This window comes from Bidens hawaiensis, unplaced genomic scaffold (genome assembly GCF_021521415.1).
Source record: "Bidens hawaiensis isolate Kalapana, Puna unplaced genomic scaffold, B.hawaiensis_p1.1 tig00020418_1, whole genome shotgun sequence".
NCBI lineage: Eukaryota > Viridiplantae > Streptophyta > Magnoliopsida > Asterales > Asteraceae > Bidens > Bidens hawaiensis.
The window spans coordinates 145221-164998 of record NW_027493109.1 but is presented as its reverse complement, the minus strand read 5'-3'; the positions used below and the strand labels follow the sequence as shown (position 1 = coordinate 164998).

General features: G+C 34.5%; 1 protein-coding gene and 2 pseudogenes across 3 annotated transcripts; 2 read left to right on the top strand and 1 right to left on the bottom strand.

Moving 5' to 3' along the window:
* The first annotated feature begins 841 nt into the window (after positions 1 to 841).
* LOC143560619 (CASP-like protein 1 pseudogene) lies at positions 842 to 2218 on the top strand (annotated as a pseudogene). The gene is made up of 3 exons (XR_013140151.1): positions 842 to 1149; positions 1735 to 1855; positions 1937 to 2218. The product of XR_013140151.1 is annotated as a CASP-like protein 1 pseudogene (transcript).
* A 2219-nt stretch (positions 2219 to 4437) lies between these two features.
* LOC143560630 (ribose-phosphate pyrophosphokinase 4-like) lies at positions 4438 to 7613 on the bottom strand. The gene is made up of 7 exons (XM_077048898.1): positions 7498 to 7613; positions 6263 to 6581; positions 5520 to 5615; positions 5365 to 5433; positions 5161 to 5289; positions 4918 to 5017; positions 4438 to 4771 (listed from the first exon to the last, which is right to left on the bottom strand). The coding sequence occupies exons 1-7, from the start codon at positions 7611 to 7613 to the stop codon at positions 4638 to 4640; spliced, it is 963 nt and encodes a 320-aa protein (XP_076905013.1). The 3' UTR covers positions 4438 to 4637.
* A 3361-nt stretch (positions 7614 to 10974) lies between these two features.
* LOC143560645 (myosin-1-like) lies at positions 10975 to 18311 on the top strand (annotated as a pseudogene). Its single transcript, XR_013140160.1, has 23 exons — positions 10975 to 11779; positions 11918 to 12019; positions 12103 to 12246; positions 12327 to 12477; positions 12580 to 12607; positions 12694 to 12859; positions 12967 to 13030; positions 13141 to 13154; positions 13242 to 13326; positions 13909 to 14012; positions 14094 to 14217; positions 14741 to 14859; positions 14924 to 15076; positions 15168 to 15257; positions 15342 to 15419; positions 15507 to 15664; positions 15752 to 15958; positions 16100 to 16305; positions 16461 to 16593; positions 16669 to 16798; positions 16890 to 17036; positions 17510 to 17577; positions 17674 to 18311. The product of XR_013140160.1 is annotated as a myosin-1-like (transcript).
* The last annotated feature ends 1467 nt before the right edge of the window (positions 18312 to 19778 follow it).

The window sequence follows — 19778 nt, the reverse complement described above, 5'->3', positions numbered from 1 at the left end:
CATTCCCTCATTCACCCTACATCACCTCCACCACCCTCCTAACACCACCACCACCAACCGCCGTCGCCACTGCCACCAGCCACCACCATCGCCGTTCACCGTCGTCCACCGCCGCCACCACCCACCTCCACAAACCATCGCCATCAGTGCCAGCCACCCACCACCTCCGGCCACCCGCCGCATCCATCAATTATCGCCCCACCATCACACACGCCGCCCACCACCACCTCCATTGTTACCGCCACCACCACCTCCTCCACCGTTACCGCCACCTCTCCCACCACCACTCACTATCATTTTAATTTTATTTATTTATTTTTTTCTTAACTACCAACAATACAAAGTAATGTTTCATTTTATTCTCATGTGATAACCAAACATTTAATTGGAATGGTAATAACCCATTCAATTCCTTTGTCCATTCCATTACCACGTCCATTCCATTCCGTCATCCATTCCATTACCCCATACCAATCAGACCCTTATTGAGGTATGTACGGCCGGTCCGAAAAAAAAAAGCACTAGGTGGTGTCTATGCTCACCATTGGAAACAAATGTGAACGTAAAGTGTAACATTTTATTGAAAGTTTGATTTGCTAATGCGTCATGCTGATCTTTTCTGTATTGAAAAATTGTATGTCAAGAACCATTTAAACAAATCCAATATTCTTTAGTTAAGCAGTCTATACAGTTATTATTATTTGACAAAAAAAACACAATTTACGTCAACCATCTTTGCTTCTTAGTTTGAACATCTTGCTTTTATTAATCATGCCAAAAAAAGTTGACCAATTATTGTATACACATTACATTGGCATATATACACCAAACCACACTCTTCACAAACACAAACTTGCAACTTCGGGTGACAATGGCAGCGGTGAATCCGTCACATTCCCCTGTGTCAGTGGATATACCAGCACCCGAATCTGACTACAAGGGTAGTATGGGTACAGGTACAAGTACATATGCTGGTGCAGGTATCAAGTATCATGTGGTGATTGATGTTGTCTTGAGGGTTGTGTTGTTTGCAACCGCCTTGGTTGCTGTTATTGTCATGATCACTTCAAAACAAACCAAGCTAATACCCGTTGCTCCGGGCATGACCATATCCATGGTTGCGAATTTCGACCAGTCTCCGGCTTTCATGTGAGTAACATCTAGCATTTATAATTGATTTACTATACATTATTTTTGTTATAATTAAATAAAAATGTTTCAAGTTTTTAAAAGTAATAAATTTTTTTACACGCGTACATTAAGTTGTACGTAGGGAAAACTTCACATAATAATATTATTATATGTAACTTAAATTATTGCAGTAACAAAAGGAGTAAATATAAACCTTTAATTTTTCTAATCAATGATCTATGTATTTTAAGTTCTAGCTAGTTTTTAATTTTTTATATACACATAATATAGTTATGTATGAAACAATTTTTTTAATATCTATGTGTGTGTTATGCGTGTGTATGTAATATACATATAACCTACGCATGTGTATATTATATACATAGCACATAAACGAACAGTTAAACTTGTTTGTGCGTATTTTTTTTCCTAAATTAAGAAGAATGATTGAAAACATTAAGACATTGTACTATTTTCTTTTATCTTCATTTTTTCGATATAAAAATCAATGCTTCATTTTATTTCTATAATCAATGCTTCATTTTATTTCTATGTACAAAACAATAATACATACGCGTACATCATTGTTTTTGTACGACTCAGATACTACGTGGCTGCACTATCGGTTGCTTGCTTATACAGCATCATCACTGGTGCGTTCGCTCTAGTGAATCTTAAACGAGGGTCCACGAAGCTGATGTTTCACATTGCGATATTTGATACCGTAAGTTATTCAAATTCTGTCGTTAATGTTAATCCGTTGCTACTTAATACTAACTTGTAATATTGGGTATGTATGGTACAGTTGTTGTTAGGTATCTTGGCTTCGGCAACAGGTGCGGCTGGAGCCGTGGGTTACATAGGATACAAAGGAAACTCGCATACGAGATGGAACAAGGTTTGCAATGTGTTTGGTACCTTTTGTGGTCATATTGCTGGCTCGGTTAGTTTGTCGATATTGCCCCCCATAGCGCTTCTACTGCTTGTTTGGCTCTCGCTTTCCGTGTTTTCGAAGAAGATCAGGGTGAACTGTCCGTGTTTTCAAACTACTAAGTCATACTATGAAGCTATGGGAAAGAGTGATTGAGGTTAGACTTAGACGAGAAACTCAGGTTACGGTCAACCAATTTGGCTTCATGCCGGGGCGTTCCACCACAGAGGCAATACACCTTATAAGAAGATTAATGGAAAAGTATAGGGAGAAGAAGCGTGATCTACATATGGTGTTTATTGACCTAGAAAAGGCCTACGACAGTGTGCCACGACAGGTGCTCTGGGAGTGCTTGGAGGGTAGAAGAGTGCCCAGGAAATACATAGAGATAATTATGGATATGTATACCAGGAGTGAAACAAGTGTCCGTGCGCCAGTGGGGGATACTGATTTCTTTCCTGTAGAGGTAGGTCTTCACCAGGGGTCAGCGTTGAGCCCGTTTCTTTTTGCAGTAGTCTTGGATGAGTTGTCAAAGTCGATTCAGGGGACTCTCCCGTGGTGCATGATGTTCGCAGACGATATTGTGTTACTTGCTGAGAAAAAACAAGATCTAAACATGAGGCTTGAGGAGTGACGAACAACCTTAGAGACAAAAGGTTTAAAGATTAGCCGATCTAAGACGGAGTACCTCCACTGTGATTTTGGTGGGATAAACGACAATGAAGACGCACAGATCACAATTGAAGGGCAGGTGGTCCCGCAGGTAACGAAGTTCAAGTATTTAGGATCATTTGTACAGAGCGATGAGGAATTAGACAGTGATGTGACCCACCGAGTTCAGGTAGGATGGTGTAGATGGAAAGCAGCCACAAGTATATTGTGCGACAAGAGTTTCCCGACTAAACTAAAGGGAAAATTCTATAGGGTGGCAGTTAGACCTGCAATGCTATATGGAACAGATTGCTGGGCCATCAAGAAGGCACAAGTGCGGAAGATGGAGGTAGCAGAAATGAGAATGCTACGTTGGATGTGTGGGCACACAAGGCTAGACCGAATAAGAAACGTTGTGTTTCGCGAGAGATTAGGGGTGGCGAACACAGCAGACAAGATAAGAGAGTGGAGATTGAGATGGTTTGGACATGTAAAGAGAAGACACACGACGAATCCTGTTAGATCCGTAGAAAACATTACTATAGAGGGGAGGAGGGGTAGAGGACGACCGAAATTGACTTGGGATGAGAGGATTAGGCATGATTTGATAGACCTAAACCTCTCCGAAGACATGGTTGAGGATAGGAATTCGTGGAGAAGTAGAATTAAAGTTAACGATTTTTAGAGAGAATTGAATACCTTAGGGCTTAGACTTAACTTATTTAGGTCACATACCATAATGGTATTTCCCTTACATATATTATTATTATTAGCTTTTATATAGCTGTTAAACTGTGATCTTATTATTAATATTATTAATATTATTATAATTAGTAGTAGTTTTTATATAACTGTTAAACTTTGATTTCCTTTATTTTGCTTCATACACATGTACTTAGAGCCGAGGGTCTCTCTGGAAGCCACCTCTTTATTCCTTTGGATAGAGGTACGGTGTGCCTACATCCCACCCTCCCCAGACCCTACTTATAGCTCATTGCTGTCGGTGGGATTTTACTGGGCATGATTGATTGATTGAAGTTTTTATGTTGTCTAGTTTAAAAGTGTATATGTTTCTTAATGTGTCGGTTTGTTGTTGTGAAGTTCGTTACTAATAAAGATTACACAATAATAACTGTTCATTAGGGATATTTATGGTTTATAGATTTGGTCCTCATTCATAAAGTAGTTAAATTACTATATTAAATAACTTAAAAATAAATAAAAAAAGATAATATTGTCATCCTCGTTTTCCCAACCAACTGCCCCGTTTCTGTTAAGTGTACGTAAAATGACCAAAATACCATTTAATGTTAAGGAATATTTAATATTAATGGGAAGATTCCACATGTTGTATTTCTATAAAAAACAATTAATATTATGGGGTAATTTTGGTAATGTAATAAAAAAGTTAACCTCCAACCACTCCAGGGACTAACACATGTTACGTTTTGTCAAGCTAGTCGCTTAAACATATATTATTTGGTAGTTGGGGACCAAAACCGCAATACGGGCTATCGTGTAAGAATTCTTCTTCCTATTTATGGAGTTTTTTTTTTTTTTTTTGGGGGGGGGGGGGGGGGCTGTTTGACTATATCAAGCCCCTTCAAGTGTATTATGTATAGAACTAATCACACAATCACGCCCGGCTCGACATGACATGACATAATAATTTCATTTCATGATCTCTCTTTGATCTTACTGTATATATCCATACATTGTTATATGTAACAAGTTGTATGATTCGGTCTACCGAATGACTATCTTGAACCATTTTTTTATTACACATCGTTATGCATGTGACTCACTCATGCATTTTAGGTTTTCTATGGATTCAAAACTTCAAATTACAAGTGATAACAATCACTAATCAGCAGTTAACCGCTCGTTTATTAGTTAAATAGCCCGTAACTTTAGAAGTAACCAGTCATATATGAAGTGCGTCTGCAATAGATCCTGCAAGACTTAAGACTTCAAAAGGAGCTTTGTTTTTTATGCTTTTAACGGTAGGGGGACACGAGTCGGTGATCCAAAAGTAGGCAAACGCCGCGTTTGTGTTTTCTGCACATATATGAAAGTTGAATCTACATGAGTCTAACATGACTATTCGACTATTAATCATAACGAAAATATTAAAACATATCTTAATATTCGTTATCAAATTAAATTATGTAAATTAAGTGCGAGAAACCTAGAGAGACGCTTACCGCCATTTTTGTGAACAAATTTCTCCCAAGAGTTTTTAGGAAACACTGCATGAGTGACATATGCACTGACCTTGGTTGCACCATGAACTGCCAAAACTTTCTGCAACAAAACAATTATTATTATTATTATTATTATTTTCTACGGTGATTGTGAGAACCCGTTACATATGTAAACTCATAAACTCACGGGACCACCAATACCATGCTAACCAATGGGATCAGTACACCTTGTTGAAAACTTACCTGACATTCAATTAAAGTAACACCAGATTGTGCCAGATCATCAACAATAACTACATGGCAACCACTGGGATTACCTTCTTTTACGCGTACAATTCTTTTATCGCCCTCACGAACTTTTGCACAAACCACCTGTTCATCATCAATATTTTTTAGTTAAATATGCAATTTTTGTTTGCTACTTTTGTGAATACATATTCATCTTACCATGGGAAAATGATCCAACTGCTTGTGGAATCGCTTCCAAGCTCCATCATCCGGAAAGGCGATTACAATCTATAATGCCATACAAAAGAAAGATTACTAACATAATATTCATGAAAGGAGAACTTTTATGCTGAAAAGGAAACAAAAGAGGATACATTATCCGCATCTGGAAGCTGACGAAGACGTCGTTTCAAGAGAGGAATGCCAGTTTCAAAACAAGGCAAAACATTGTCCCCAAAGTAAAATCTTTCCTGTGAAGAGATACATTGCAGCATAGAATATGTTAATATTTGCTTAACAATACAATTAACATTATGTTTGATTTTTTAATTTTTTTTAAATTTGTTTTAATTATAATATGGATTTTATATACCGAACAAAATGATCCAATTACAATAGAGAGGTAGGTAAGCGGGCAAAAAGCTGCTCCGACACTCCCTTTTGAATGACAAAATCGATAATGCAAGGCACTCCAAGCGTTTAGGTGTCAATCCTATAAACATTTAAATAGTTTAAGTAGATATTTTACTGCTCGTACTATAGCTACACCACCTCCATCTGATTTCACACCTTTAAACCACAGTCCCACAAAACACTTAAAATAATAGTTTCAAAGTAGAAAATCAAACTTCGAAAATTATTAGTCAAAATGGTCGTTTGGCAAATACCTCAACGACTGTTCAGAAAGTAGCTACGGGGTCAAAATTTGAGATTATTGGTCGAAACTATCGTTTTGCAACTACCCCGATGGTCGTTCAAAATATATGGGGGTCAAACTTTGAAAATTCTTGGTCAAAACAACCGTTTGAAACAGTGTGAGATTAGATGTAAGACGGTGTATGTAGCATATCCCGTATGTTATTTAGAAACTTGAAGCCTTCTATATAAAAAATCTGACCTGCAAAGCATGTATATCATATATGACTAAGCTTGTGGGACCACCTCTAGATATAGGAATATTTGATAGTATTCTAGCCATGGTGAAAGCAGTAGCTACATCACCTTCTTCTTCTTCCATTCTTTCAAAGGAGCCAGTTGGAAAGAAAGGCAATACCAATGTGAATGAAGCAACAAAGAGCCTTGGAAGTGCAAATATAACAGAGAGCTGCTCAAATATGACTGCTGGTGAGCTGAAAGATGCAAGAAAAGAAACATGCTGGCCACTAATATCTTGTGCATTGTTTATGAATAGGTTAGGAAATCCATCATCAAAACTCCTGAAACATAATATTATGTAGCATGTGATATATATGTGAGTATCATACTATCATTTGGTAAATGTGAGGGTAAAATTATATATATCATTGTGCAAAGTACGTTTATCGTAGAAAGTGTACAAAGCCCTTCAATATTATAATTACGCAACATATATAAGTAACATCGTATGAGGTAAATATATTATACGTCAAAGTTATCTAATTAGATCACCCACGACGGGGTTGCACGTTCATATGTGCCACTTGTTTGTGGGACAAAGCAAATGTCGTGCGTCGGGACTTCGGGCTTCACTCGCATGTTTGAGGTGCACGTCAGTAAGGGTGCCTTGCATGCGGGATGGTGGGCCCATTTAATAAATAAAAATTGTGTGGATATAATGTGGTGTTTGTGGGAAGAATGAGTATGATATCGTGTGTGTTGGGGGGTGGGGTGTTAAAATGAGTGGGATATGGGTAAAATCCGATATGACATCTAACGGACATGTTTGTAGGAAGAATAAGGTGTCAGCGTTACGAATAGTTACTCAACAAAAAAGTTCGCCACAAAATAATCATGCAACCTATAATAATAATTATTCAACCTCCTCTTGTCAACCGGATAACGCCTAAAAGGCTCAAAGAGATGGGTTCCACCCCATTTTAACCAATCATATATTTTTAACTTTTTTAATATTTAGTTTACCACAACACTCTTATTAAAGGGGTTATTTAAAACAATTAATACGAACTGACAGTTTTGAAAAAAACCGAACCAAACTAAACCAATACCAATTCAACCGGTTTGTTTTGTCATTTTTCAAAATTACCAGTTAGAGGTTAGGCACAAAAGTTTTATCAATACAATTATAACAAATATTTTGGCGGGCTAAATTCCATATAAGAAAGATAAAGTTAAGAACAAAGTAATGAACACGACCTCCAGTTGACGGACTGTAGCTGAACATGGTCCGATTGAGTGGCTATTTTGCGAGCAAGTTCTTCGGCTTCAACGCAGTAGAAGAGAAGAACCTGTTTCTTCTTCGTCTTCTCCATGAAAAAGTAAAAATAAATTGTAGGGCGTACACAAGTGTTGCATGGATGGAATTTATAGAGTTCATATACACCAATGCACGAATGTTGAGTTGATGTTTGAAAAGACATATGATTCGAACCAAAAATATGATGCCAAATGGATGTTGAATTGGTAATGAAATCTTGAAATATTAATGTACGATCGTTAAGCATCTTTGTTTTTGTACACAAAATAAAAGTGTCTTATGATTTTATTTTTGCATTTTTTCTTCTTTGTAAAATATAATATTTGTAATTTATGTATAAAAATAAATGTAATCAGTTCAAAAATAGATGCATTGTTTATATCTTTAAAACAAAATATATGTGTCTATCCACTATAGGCGTCCTTAAACACCTTTAAGTGTCACGTCACCTGTCACGTCATATCCTTAAAAATCTTCAATTCATCTTCAACCTTTACAAATATTTTTAGCATAGTATTTAAATAAAACATTTTCGTTTACTTAATTGATTGGGCCCACTTCATATGTAAAAAACAACTAAAATTAAGACGCTTCTGAAAAGACTTGATTACTTTAAACATTTAAGGGCATAATTCTTCATTTGTAAGGGTTTGTAAGGACAATCATGGACATGCGTTATAAGCATGCATTGGAGATAGTCCAAGTGGACATCGATTGTAAACGTTCTCTTTTTATATAATGTTTAAGTTTGTTTTCGTATATTATTGAAAAATATGTTATTTTAAGAAACTTATCAGATACTGGTCGTTTTATCAATTCAATGGCCATAAAAGAATTAAAAATAAGATGGCAATATAGATAATTAACTTGTTTTTAATATAAAATAAAGATTTAATAAGTTGAGGCTGATTGATTTTGTTAGAAAATAAAGTAGGTTTGGGGTTTTTAATGTTTCATTAAAAAGAAAAAATAGATGTTAAAAATATCATAACAGAAACTAAATTGATGTAGAATAATATTCATTAACTTTATCATTTAACTATTTATTTCTTGAAATTACGTGTTATATTTTGATCATGTTTTGACATATTACATAGTTATTTTAGGGAGTTACTCTAAATCTAGTTGTAAAAATATTTGTAAAATATATCAAAATATCAAATATTATACTTCCATTTATATTTTATAGTATGGATAAATATTACAAAATAATTACTATAGTTTACACTAAATACGGTTTAACATACAATTTGTTTTAAAATGTAAATAAAAATACAAATAAAAGTTAAAAGATCAAGAAAAGGTATCAAAGTCATATGAAACATCATGATCTATCTATTAAGGAAGAATACAAATAAACTTGACAAGCAAAGCAAAAGCAAAATAGACACCGTGAAGAGATGTGTCTCGTCACCACGACCTAACTATTTTAATTTGGGTATTGTATTCCATTGTTATCCTCTTACATTCCTTCTCATCTTTTAGCATAAATTTTTTCACATTAGCATTAATTATGGAAAATATAAAAATACAAAGTTAGTTATGGATAGTTTCAAAATGAAATAAAGAAATACAATTGATTGGAATAGTTGAAAAAAATGTAATCGATTGGAACAATTAGTGTAAATTTGATATGGTAAGCTTCTTGTTTTTGTTGTGGGGGATCACTAGTTGCTAGTTCGGCTTTGTTAATATAATGTCGTCATTAAAAAAAATTCTTTTTTTTCAAAATAATAATAATTATGTGATGTTTTTAGGAGTGGTTAAAATTAAAATTTATTGTTGTTTAGCAATTTAGCCAACCTATTTATTATAGGGAAATCCCTAAAATGTATAGTTTACATCTTCAAATCAAGAGATTGTTCATTTGATATTAAAGTTCTCAAAATGTCCATCTTAATATCGTTGACTCTGACATATAAATATGACATGCGACGATTTTCTAAACCAGTTATTTTCATTGTATCTTACTAATTATCATTAGATCTCACCAAATACTGGCATATCTCACTAAATACCATAGGATGTCACATATAATATTATCAGATCTTACAGATAATATTGTTGGATCTCATAAAATAATATTGTCGTCTCATAATAATTAGCACCAGACCTCACAAGATAATAACATTGTCTCACAAAAAAAAATACCACCGAATCAACGATTTATGTGATAAATGATGTGATATAACTTGTTAAAAAAACAATCTCTAACATACAAACATGATGAAAGATGAACATTTTGAAAACTTTTTAATCAAACAAACAATCTCGACCTTATTTAGTAACATTGGCGGATCCAGCATACAAACGGGTGGTTCCCCGGAACCACCCGAGTTTCGAAATAATAGTGTACGGATATATAGAAGACGCGTAGGAACCACCTTATAAATTAAGAGAGAACCACCTAAAAAAAATTCCTGGATCCGCCACTGTTTAGTAAAATAGAAATTCAGGGGATTTCCCTTTTACTAACCTCGGATTAAGTCAAAAAAAATTTAGTTAAATTATATAAACAAGTCAAAAACATATTTTGAACTTACTTCTTTTTTCCACAAATCATTAAATTTCTATATTAAAAACAAAACATAATAAAAATCAATAAAAATATTTAATCAAAGTTTCTATTAATCCTAATATATGATCTAGCGTTGGAAGGTTTGGGTTATTCAGTGATAACTCAAGTTCGATTCCCACTCCTGTCACTTTTAGTGGATTATGACAAAGAATGATTTCAGCCAAGTCTTGCAAGGTTGTTAGTTCAAATCCTCAACTCACCCGGGTTTTCGTCCGACCGTGTGTTATGTCAGAGAGTTGCGCTCTTGTAGCGGCATAAGGACTGCCAAGTAACAGCCGACTGTATGGTTTCTTCTTGCTAGAGTTGAGCAACATGGCTTACCAAATTTAAAGAGTGCAGTAAACCTAATACACAAGAAATGAATTTGTAGTTTCAAAAATGAATATAAAAATAAAAATAAAAGATAATATTAAATTAAAATTAAAAAAAGAATATATTTGAAAGGTAGTTTTGTTTGATTGAAGAACATGGCGCGGAGTAATAGGTGTGGTGGCTTGCAGATGGACGTGTTTGACAATCAAATCAAATCTTATTATTATTTTATTCTTTAGCATGCCGGCAACAACCGTATCTCTTGGATTATTATTATTATTATTATTATTATTATTATTCTTTCTCACAATCAAACCTCCACCTAGGGTTTAAGTTTCTCGTTCATATTTCGAAAACTCCTCCCGCCTTTCTTCATTTCCGATTACGATCTTCGCCTTAGGTTCTAGATCGTGGAGGATTTTCGGAGTTGAATGCAGAAATCTGTTTATTGTGCGAATTTGATTACAGGTTGAGTTTGATCGGTGGTGAATTCATTCGGCATATATTATGCTCTGATTTCATATATAGATATATGCTCGTTGTTGCGTTAATTTGATTACAGGTTGAGTTTGATCGGTCAAATTAGGTTTCAGATCCGCGAATTACATACGGAGAGAATCATTTTGAAGCTTGATTTATGTTTTTGTTGGATTTGATTCGACATATATATCGTGTCGTGCCTCCTCGCCTCAAGATATATCACTTGTTATGTGAATTTGATTTTAGGTTGAATTCGATTGGTGAAATTTGAATTTAGGCTGAATTTGATATTAGGTTGAATTGGACAGGTGGAAAGGAATCGGTACGATTTGACCGGAGAGAATTATTTTCATGTATGGATTAGGTTTGATGATGGAATTTTGAAGAGTTTGATCAAGAGGAAAGAATAAAGAGAATTGACAGGATTGTTTGGTTGTTTGTTTATGCCTGGTCCCCTGCTTTAAGTTTGGCATAAATACCAATTAGTGGGACCTAGGTTTAGAGATTATCAAATTCTTCTTGACTTTTTATATAATTATTATTATTAGGAGTTAGACTGATCTAGTTAGGAGCTTGGATTTAAGGAATTAAGCTCTTGTACAGAATCAATAGGATTGCAGACTGTGGATTATAGGTTTATGGATTCAGCTAAAAAACGTGTCAATAGACAGAGTAGTAAGGGATCCGGTAACATCCCTGATAATGGTAGAGTAGTTAGTCATGGCAAAAGTGCTCAGGTAGATGATGATTCACCATATTGTAGCCCTAATTCATTGACGGTTGAACGATCTTCTTTAGATAGTAAGGATTCACCAGGCTGGGACGATACCTCTGTCTACAATGCCAAGAAGGTAACCTTGATCAAAGTTCTTTTGCATATTGTCTTTTGTGTGATGAACTAGAGTATATATGCGCAACAACAATCATTTTGAGCTGAACTTGTTTATGTATATAATGTTCTGACATATGTTGCTTTACTGATAATTCAGAAGAATTATGCTTGGTTTCAAGCCCCTGATGGAAACTGGGAGCTGGCGAAGATTATATCTGTAACAGGCACTGAATCACTCATTGCATTTTCTGAAACAAAAGTAAGCTAAACGCTATATAACTTTCATAATTGCTTTTATATGGAAGTTCAGGTAATGATTTTGATGCTTGCTTTTTAATCTAGGTATTAAAGGTGCAATCTGATTGTCTATTACCTGCAAATCCAGAAATCCTTGATGGTATAGATGATCTCATTCAATTAAGTTATTTAAGCGAACCTTCAGTCTTGTACAATCTTCAGTATAGATATGATCGAGACATGATCTATGTAAGAATATGTAACTGTTTGATAATGAACCCATTTAAACTTGTATTACTCTTTTGCTGACATATTTCTTGGTGTTCTAGTCAAAAGCGGGACCTGTTTTAGTTGCCATTAACCCGTTTAAGACAATACCATTGTATGGGGATGACTACATTGAAGCCTATAAGAGGAGAAAGATTGATAACCCTCATGTATATGCAATTGCTGATACAGCTATCCGGGAAATGATTAGAGGTTGTTTGGATATTTCTTGTGTAGTTGTATTACTCGATTTTACTCTATAGCTTTTTATTCTTGTGTGTCTTTCTCTTTAATATATGTTTTACCATTTTGCAGATGAAGTAAACCAAGCTATCGTGATAAGGTTAGTGTTTATGCTAGATGCTGTATTAATAAACAGCTTTAGTTATGCATACTGTATTCATGTTTTTGCATCTGAATTGAACCCAGTGGTGAAAGTGGAGCTGGGAAAACTGAAACAGCGAAGATAGCAATGCAATATTTAGCTGCAGTTAGAGGAGGTAGTGGAATAGAATATGAGATATTGAAAACTAATCCAATTTTGGAGGGCTTTGGGAATGCAAAAACATCAAGAAATGACAACTCAAGTCGTTTTGTAAGTAATTGAAATGTATTAAAAAAAAGATCTTTATAGGAACATGAAACTTTAATCTTTATAATATTTCTGTAATTTATCATGATAAACATTGGTTTGCATATCAGGGGAAGCTAATTGAAATTCCCTTCAGTGAAATTGGAAGAATATCAGGTGCCAGTATACAAACATGTAAGATGCCACGTTTCCGTTGTGTCATCACAAGAAAATACAAATTCTATTTGCTACTTTTCTAATATTAAAGTACTGATCGCTTTTTTTTTACTTCTAATCTGTTGCAGTTCTTCTTGAAAAGGTAAACTTGTGATTGTTTAGCTGTTGACCCTTCATTCTTAATATTAGAATTTACAAGCCAGCCACTTACCTGATCTTTTTTGATCAGTCAAGAGTTGTTCAGTGCACAGAAGGCGAAAGGTCATATCATTCTTTTTATCAGCTTTGTGCAGGAGCTCCACCTTCTCTTAGAGGTAACGATTTCATAATTTTAGCATTCCTATCTTTAATCCATGTAATTTAAAAAGTCTATAGGTATGTTTACACGACTACTTAACTTTGTAAGTATATTAGTTAATGAACATTTTAATCTTTTTGTTTATATTTGTAAAATTAAGAATACGTAAACTAGAGATGACTATTTTGATGCACTTACTTAGAAATGTCTTAATTTAGGTCATATTTTATCTCTAACGGGTTAATTAGGTTGAAAGTAGGCCAAAATGAAATTAAATAAGTACAGGTTTCTTAAGTTGTTCTGTTATTTCAAATTTTCAAAGGCATAATTATGTGTCATATGATACATAAATTATCTATACATTAAAACCTTGAAATGTGGGACCCAATCGATTTGTTTTGAAAAGTTGCTCGTTTATCCGAACCCATTTTGACCCGTTATATATTTCACATGATCCGTTTATCTTGTGGGAACTAATATATACACAAGCCAAAGAAGCTCAATTGTCAACACAATGTTCATAATATGGATTATTTATCTAAATATGGCATTCACTTTTTTAGTTAGTCTCTTTACATTTATGTGTACTTTGTAACAGAGAAACTAAACTTGAAGAGTGTGCAAGAATACAAATATTTGCAACAAAGCAATTGCTATACGATTCCCGGGATAAACGATGCGGACGAATTTCGTATTGTAGTGGTAATGATATTTTGTCTTCATATGATCCAAATATGGTGATCATTTGGTTTCATTTTCAACTTTTAATTCTACTTTTTTCAGGAAGCTCTAGATATTGTTCATGTTAGCAAAGAGGACCAAGAAAATGTATTTGCAATGCTTGCAGCAGTGTTATGGCTGGGAAATGTAACATTTTCAGCTGATGTGGTACCTGTGATTGATGAGGGTAATTGCTTCTATCATACAAAAGCTTTTGACTTTGTGTGAACCCTCAGGTGGGCATATAATGTATATATGTGTGAACCCTCAGGTGGACAAAAGCGAAATTGCACTAATTTTGACGTTATTTTACCAATATCGTGAAAATAACGTTAAAAGTGGCGGAAGGTTAATCAGGCATCATGTGGTGGCGTTGATAGCCGAAAGACAAGGGTACATGCACCAATCGGTCGGTGTCCCGATGGTTGAGTGTTATGTGTCTTATGTCCAAGGCTTGATGCAAAACTACTATCGAGCCGAGGGTCTCACCGGAAGCAGCCTCTCTATCCCTATGGGGTAGAGGTAAGGCTGTCTACATCTTACCCTCCTCAGACCCTACTATAGCTTTGCTATTGGTGGGATATACTGAGTACGATGATGATGATGATGATGATGATGATGATGATGATGATGATACAAAAGCTTTTGACTTTCTTGTCAACTATTCATGCCATATAATTTGATGTCATGAATAAAATTTTGGTTTACAGCTCTTCTAACTGTTGCTAAATTGCTTGGGTGTGAGGCCGAGAAACTACAGATCGCTTTATCCACTCGGAAAATGACTGTTAGGAATGAAACTATAGTTAAAAGGCTAAATCTAACTCAGGTAAGATAACTATCAGATATAATAACATATAGTATTTTTTCACTGAAAAACTTTCATGTTTCAGGCAATGGACTCACGAGACGCATTGGCAAAATCAATATATTCTTGTTTGTTTGATTGGCTGGTGGAACAAATCAACAAATCACTTTCTGCAGGGAAACGTCAGTCTGGAAGATCTATCAGCATTCTTGATATTTATGGATTTGAATCATTTGATGTTGGTCCTTTGATTCTTATTTCATGTTCATTACTTCTTATATATGTATATAATTATAAACAATTGATCTTTCTTCTTTTGACATTTGTAGGTAAATAGTTTAGAGCAGTTCTGCATTAATTATGCAAATGAGAGATTGCAGCAACACTTTAATCATCATTTATTCAAGCTACAACAGGAGGTAATCCTATTTAAAACACATATTATCAATATTCTTTATATAAGTGCTAATAATCTCTAATAAAATCTAGTGTTGACTTCTTAGGAATATATTCAAGATGGCATTGACTGGGCAAAGGTTGACTTTGAGGACAACCAAGATTGTCTCAGTCTTTTTGAGAAGGTTGACTTTGAGGACATCCAAACTTGTTTGTTGGACATTATTCTATGTTTATGCACTTAGTTGAACCCTAATTTTTGCTCTTTACAGAGACCATTAGGATTACTATCCCTATTAGTTGAAGAAACAAATTTCCAAATGCAACAGATATGTCATTCGCGAACAAGCTAAAGGAACATTTGAGCTCTAATCCGTGTTTTAGAGGAGAACGAGGCAAAGCATTTACAGTTCTTCATTATGCTGGCGAAGTATGCAGTCTTTCTGACTTATATTTAAAGTCTTTATGTGTGTTTTTTGCTATATACAAGTGAAAAGTTTTAATCTGCACCTCTCAGGTTACATATGACACAACTGGATTTTTGGAGAAAAACCGTGATTTACTGCATATGGTTTCCATCCAACTTCTGTCTTCTTGCACATGTGAACTTCCTCAGATTTTTGCTTCAAATATGCTTTCTGTGACTGAGAAGCCTGCAGTTGGTTCACCAAAAAAAATAGGTGGATCGGATCCACATAAGATTAGTGTCATGTTAAAGTTTAAGGTACATCCTAAACCTAAATCTCTAACTGTTCAAACAAGTAAAATCAAAATTTGACTTTTTACAAAAGAAAGGTGTCAAAAGGGTTCACTTTTATTAGCGGGTATGTTAACTTAGAGGTTTATTGTTTTCATTGTGCTTTAGGGCCAATTATTTCAACTAATACAACGTTTGGGGAACACAAGGTCACATTTCATACGTTGCATTAAGCCCAATGACTCACACTCGCCTGGAATATACAATCAACAACTTGTACTCCAGCAGCTAAAATGTTGTGGTGTTTTAGAAGTCGTTCGAATATCAAGATCTGGATATCCAACAAGAATGACCCATCAAAAATTCGCAAGAAGGTAGAAATTAAACATTTTAGTGTTTTTTTGGAAAAAAAACCACTTTTACTACTAGTTTTTTTAAAACTAATTTAAAAAAATTCTTTAATAAGTCCTGATGCCTTCATTTAGTCATTAAAGTTTAATATATATATATTTAAATATTCTTGCATTAGGTATGGTTTTCTTCTGGACCATGTTGCATCAAAAGATCCTCTAAGTGCATCTGTTTCCATCCTTCGACAATTCAATATTCTTCCCGAAATGTATCAAGTCGGCTATACAAAGTTGTTCTTTAGAACTGGACAGGTTAGTAAATCTTTTAACAAAATAATGTAATTTAAAAACATAATTAAATGAGTTTTTACTTTGGACATATATCAGATTGGTAAGCTTGAGGATACACGAAACCGTACTTTGAATGGTATATTGCGTGTACAAAGCTGCTTTAGAGGTCACAAAGCTCGTAAGATTCTGCGAGAAATGAAACGAAGAATTCACACTCTTCAATCATGTATGCCTTCTAGATTTATTCCAAAAACTGTATCTGATAATATCATTAATCTACAAATTAACTGCATTTTGGTGGTTACATTTTTTTACAGTTTGTCGAGCGCATAAAGATAGAAAGATATTTGCAGTCTTGCTACACAGACATAGAGCAGCAGTGCGTATACAAAAGCGGATTAAGGGAATTAAAGTCAGGAAAGACTTCAAAAAACTATATGATGCAGCAGATGCCATACAAGCAGGTAATAAACACCACCAATGTGCTATCCGTACACCAATGACATGTTACACGGAATGAGCCGTTTGTTAGGGTGAAAAGTTGTCAAAAGGATCATTTTAATAGACATAAGGGTCCATATAATATGGCAAAAAAAGTCATACGGGTCGTATTATTTTTTTTACTACAAAGAAATGGTTAACTTGATCACTGACAAAAGTCATACCGTTTGTGTTTAATATTACTATAAATAATATAGTCTGTTTGACATATTTTAGGCAATCGTGTCGGGTTGAAATGATGAACCCTAACACAACCCATGTGTATTCATGTCAAAGAATCATGTAACCCGAACTCAACATGTTTAACCCATTATCTAAACAAACCAAATGGGTTGTAAATGAGTTGATATCAAGTTATAAACAATTGTTGTTAACGGATTAACCAGTCATAAACCGAGACTTATTATGAAAAACTGAATATTAAATCTCTTCCCAGTTATTCGCGGATGGCTAGTCCGAAGAGGTAATGATGACGCTGGACTGCATCAATTTGGTAATTCAAAGGTCCACTTCTTCATCTATCTATGGCAACTTGAATCTGACACATTTGTTAAAACTAAATTGTTATAAATAATAATCATTACTGCAACAATTGAACAGATTATCAAGGACAGTGTGGTGGTGAACAAATCATATCTAGCAGATCTACAACGACGAGTTCTCAAAGCCGAGATTGGTATACGAGAGAAAGAAGAAGAAAAGGAAATAATCTCCCAACGCATCCAACAATACGAAGATCGTTGGGCCGAATACGAGCAAAAAATGAAATCCTTGGAAGAATTATGGCAGAAACAGATGAACTCACTTCAATCAAGTCTATCTTTAGCTAAACAAACCCTCACCATCGACGACTGTTTTGATATGACGGTTAACCCAACCACCGAGAGCTTCAACGATCGAAGAAACTCAAGCGGTGCGACATCAAGTAATAACGAAATGACTGCTGGATTAAGTTTGATCAGCCGGTTAGCAGAGGAGTTTGAGCAGAGGAGTCATGTATTCGGAGACGATGCGCAGTTTCTTGTGGAGGTTAAGTCGGGTCAGGCGGAGGCGAGTTTGAACCCGGAAGAACTAGCAAGGTTGAAACAGAGTTTTGAAGGGTGGAAGAAGGATTTTGGCGCCAGATTGAGGGAGACAAAGGTAATTTTGAATAAACTGAGTAGTGAAGGGAGTAGTAATGGTGGTGAAAGGTTAAAAGGAATTGGTGGGGGAGGTTTAATAGCTCAAGGGTTAATTAAATTTAAATTTATGGTTTTGTACTTCATGTGGTTTTTATTGATTTTGCAATAGTTTTATAAGTTTTTTTTTTGGTTTTTTGTTTGTTTGTTTATGTGATGTATAAAAATAAAGGAAAATGTATGCTGCATTTGTCTTGATTGTATGTTTTTAATCAACAAGATGAATGAGAAAACAAATGGAAGTTCGAATTTGAGTCCATTATGGCTCTATTGATGGTCCTTGCAAATATTTTAATGGTATTTATAGAAAGTTCAATAGAATAATTCATAAAGGATACAAGAATGTATATGTAGGTTTGATAATAGTATACTATAATTAGACCTAATACATTATTTATACATATGATCAGGGCTGTCTTTGAGATTTTTAGTACCTAGGTCGAGCTATAATAGAAAGGCCCGCAAGCCTTAATGAATAACGAAATATACAAGATAATTTTTATAAACGACTATTAATGTTATAATAATAAACATAGAAAATATATAGTATTGATGTAATACCCTAATTTTCGAAACCCTAAAAGTAAATACTTATACGATTTATTAATACAAAATTTATGAGAATTAATATAGTTATTTTAATATAAACTTAATTTTTTAACTTTGTATAAAAGATTTGGTATGTTGTTGAAATAAAATTTATTAAATTCAGAGTGAAGTGTAACTAAAAAAACTAAAAAGAGTGAATATGTAAATTATATGTTTAGTTTTAAATAAAGAGCAGGGGCTATTTCTGTCATTCTTGAAAACTTGAGTTATCAGCTCCACATTAACGTCGCTTGATTTCTGGCAAAGATTTTCCGATGAGTGCATTTTCCGGCGTGTTTTAAACACCATAATTAATGATCGAATCAACCGATTAACGACGTCGATTGACTTAGGATTTTTAACTGAAAAATATATACACATGTATAGAAGTTTTGGCCCCCGAAAATTACGTGCCCTACCGGAGGTGCGGCTCGCACCCCCTCCCGGGGCGGCCCTGCATAGGGTACTATTTGTGAAAGACTATAATTGTTTGCGGGTTTTATTATGGGCACTTACTTTATAATTTCACTCTGGTTTTATATGCAAATGCCAACTAATCAAAATGCCTTGATCCTACAAAAATCACCAACCGAAAAACGGATGAGGTTTCCATTAATAATGAGAAGGATAGGTGGTTGAGAATGTAGATGTTTACTATTTTCTTGGTCTTGTAATAAACTAAGAAATTAATAACACAATACATATAAAACTGATTCTTTAATTTAACCGGATTGAATTCCTTATAAACAACAACTGAATTAGTCATTTAGTTCAATTTTAAACACTTTTATTTCAGTTTGATTTTCAATTAAATTAGTTTGTAACTAAATATCAAAACCCCCCAGACTGACAACACAAGATCAATAACATACTTCAACGAATCAAATTCCTATTCAACAACCAAAAAAAAACACAATCTAATTTAATTAACATCCCATA